Here is a 2590-nt window from a genome sequence, read left to right as displayed (position 1 = left end):
ACTTTGGTCTGGTTTTTCCCTGACCTGTGAAATCTATGACATATAGGCGTTGATTTTGGTCTGGTTTTTTTCCCTACTTGTGAAAGCTGTGACATGGATGCGTTTGATTTTGGTCTGGGGGTTTTTTTAATCTGTAAAAGCTGCGACATCTATACGTTTTATTGTGCACTGACAATGTCTTGCTTTATGCCAGATGGGCCGATATTGCTAGCACGTCTATTGCCTGTGGAAGTTGCCTTTGAAAGTCCCGGACGATTCCAATTGGATAGCACGCATGTGGCGAGTTATAAGGAAGCGGCGAAGGAGAAAGAACGGGCGAAAGAGCCACGCAATGTGGAGCACGTGGCTGATATCGATTGGACTGACCTTAAAGGCGAATGATATGGGAACATTCCGTCGAAGGCCATTCTGTTTCGTGATCGGATGTGTATGTAGTCTGCAATCATTCAAATGTAACATTCAAATGTGCATGTAGTATGCAATCCGTCCCCCATTGGAATGTTGAGGGCTGTGAAAGGGCGCGTATTGGCTTTGGACGACCAATAAATACTCCCAAGTATACAGTAGATTCATTAATAGGTCTTTCGACTACTTCTGATGTGTCAGTCAGTAATCGCTGCAAACTCTCGAGTGCTTTCATTACACGCCATTATATAGCGATTTATATTTGATAATCCCTAAAATCAGACACAGTCGTACACCACGACCCGGTGATGCGGTAGTGAGTATGATACACTGGTGAGCCACTGTATCATACTTTATATTCAATGAAACGATATGCATATCTATCACAGCTTACTCACAGAATCCCCATCAAGTCAGGTACGGTTATCAAACCTACATGACTCACAACTAGATTATCACACCCAAAGGAAACAACTCAACCAGTATAACAACCACAGACCGCAAAAGACTCAGCCCCTCGATAGTCCAGTTCGCCCTCCCCTGAAAAGCAGGGTCACGGGAACTGCCAACACCTGCCGGTAGCCACAAGTCCACCCCGGACATCAGGCATTGTATATAGCAATAGCGTGTAAACATATAAAGATACCTAAAATCCTAAATCCTAAACAACTACGACTTGATCAGGTTTGGGTTTCGATTTGTAATCTAAAATATAAACCAAAATATGCTGTTCTTTGTTTTGTATCGTTGCTGCGCTTCACCTTCTTTGCCTGTTTGTGGCCAATTTGCTGCAGCCTTTTGAAACTGAAGGAGAAGTTGGAAATTTTTCTGGGAACAAACGGCTCCATTCCTACATATAGTGTCAAATTGAAATGTAACGTCTTCGCGACATAGCAATTGATAGACAAGGCGCTGTCTACTACAAATCAGAAGATTGAAGAAGCCGAAATGGGATCTCACAATGTACCAAATACGAACGTTGTCCAATATACCAAATATGTTGTGCTCTAGTACCAAATTAAATATGTCCTGTTGTGTATGTAAGCTATATAGTTGTTGTTTTTCTGTGATGACAGTTAGGATACATTTTAGAAGCATGCTAAATCCTGCCATGTTTTGAAGCTATAACTCAGCATCGAGTCGTAAACGACCGGGATAACCAACTTACTTTTGTATGGAGCCGAAAAACCCCCAAAACACGCCTCAAAGTCAATGCCGAGAATAGAGGCAAAGCATAAGTTCTCGCAAGTCACCTGCCGATAATTGTTATACTGTAGCGAATAGTCTGATTGTATCATATATTCGTGACACAAGGGTGCGCGAGCATCGAAGTCGCCCTGACGAATAAATGATGACTGCTATACGTCGGTGGTAAACAATCTGCTGTAGGTAGTGGAGGAGTACATACACCCTGGCCGTAATGCATATGTACGGCAGTTGTCAAGGGGGTGAGTGACACAAGTTGCTCCTATGCCCTTTTTCTAGAGGGATTTAGCGTGCAGGTCCACCGTGATCGTGGTACCCCAAATACCTAAGTGTTGCTGATCTAGAACATCACTATTTCTCGGTCACTCCATCCATCCCGTAACCTTGAGTTGATGGTCATCAATCTAATGCTACCGCCTGCATATCTCTCGAATAAAAACGTTCACTTGCACAATTAAGAGCCAACGATATCAAATTGTGGGTCCACATGTATTAAAAATGAACTTAAATTAAAAACCCTAAAAACTCTTGATATATAGATTTTCCGCGTAGTGCTGAAATTGGGATACAAAGTCCAATGCTCCCTAACATCGATATTCAATTTTTACAATCACTGGGACTTGAAGAATAGTCTGGTCCAATCTCGCCTGATAGATCGGCCGTGTGAATTCTACTATTGTTCTCCTTGTCCATTGGATGAGTAACATGGTCGTATACATCTGGAAAATCGTCCCTGTCAGAACGTATCGTCTTGTAGAATGCTTTCGCTAGTGATGAGTTCCTCTTTGTTTCTGTAGGATCAGATTGTACCTCGGTGACGCATACTGCAGTTGCGTGTTATGTTCCAGCCTCCAGTTGAGACTTAGATGTCAAGAATGTAATCTTGATTTCTTCAACATCACGCTTGAAGGTCTCGAATTGTGTCCATTTGGATGTACCAACTGGACCTATTCGACATATGATTGTATGTCGCCAAGGT

The 2590-nt window shown here is 42.5% G+C and overlaps 1 protein-coding gene across 1 annotated transcript; it reads left to right on the top strand.

Moving 5' to 3' along the window:
- Nucleotides 1-174: 174 nt before the first annotated feature.
- On the top strand, nucleotides 175-342 carry SARC_14192 (hypothetical protein; the record flags this gene model as incomplete). The annotated part of the gene is made up of 1 exon (XM_014291676.1): nucleotides 175-342. A coding segment is annotated over one exon (168 nt), but the record flags the coding sequence as incomplete, so codon positions are not given.
- Between the last annotated feature and the right edge of the window lie 2248 nt (nucleotides 343-2590).

The sequence above is a fragment of the Sphaeroforma arctica genome, assembly GCF_001186125.1.
Source record: "Sphaeroforma arctica JP610 unplaced genomic scaffold supercont1.4275, whole genome shotgun sequence".
Taxonomy (NCBI): Eukaryota; class Ichthyosporea; order Ichthyophonida; genus Sphaeroforma; species Sphaeroforma arctica.
Note: the sequence above shows the minus strand (reverse complement) of the source record. Positions and strands in the feature narration are given on the sequence as shown.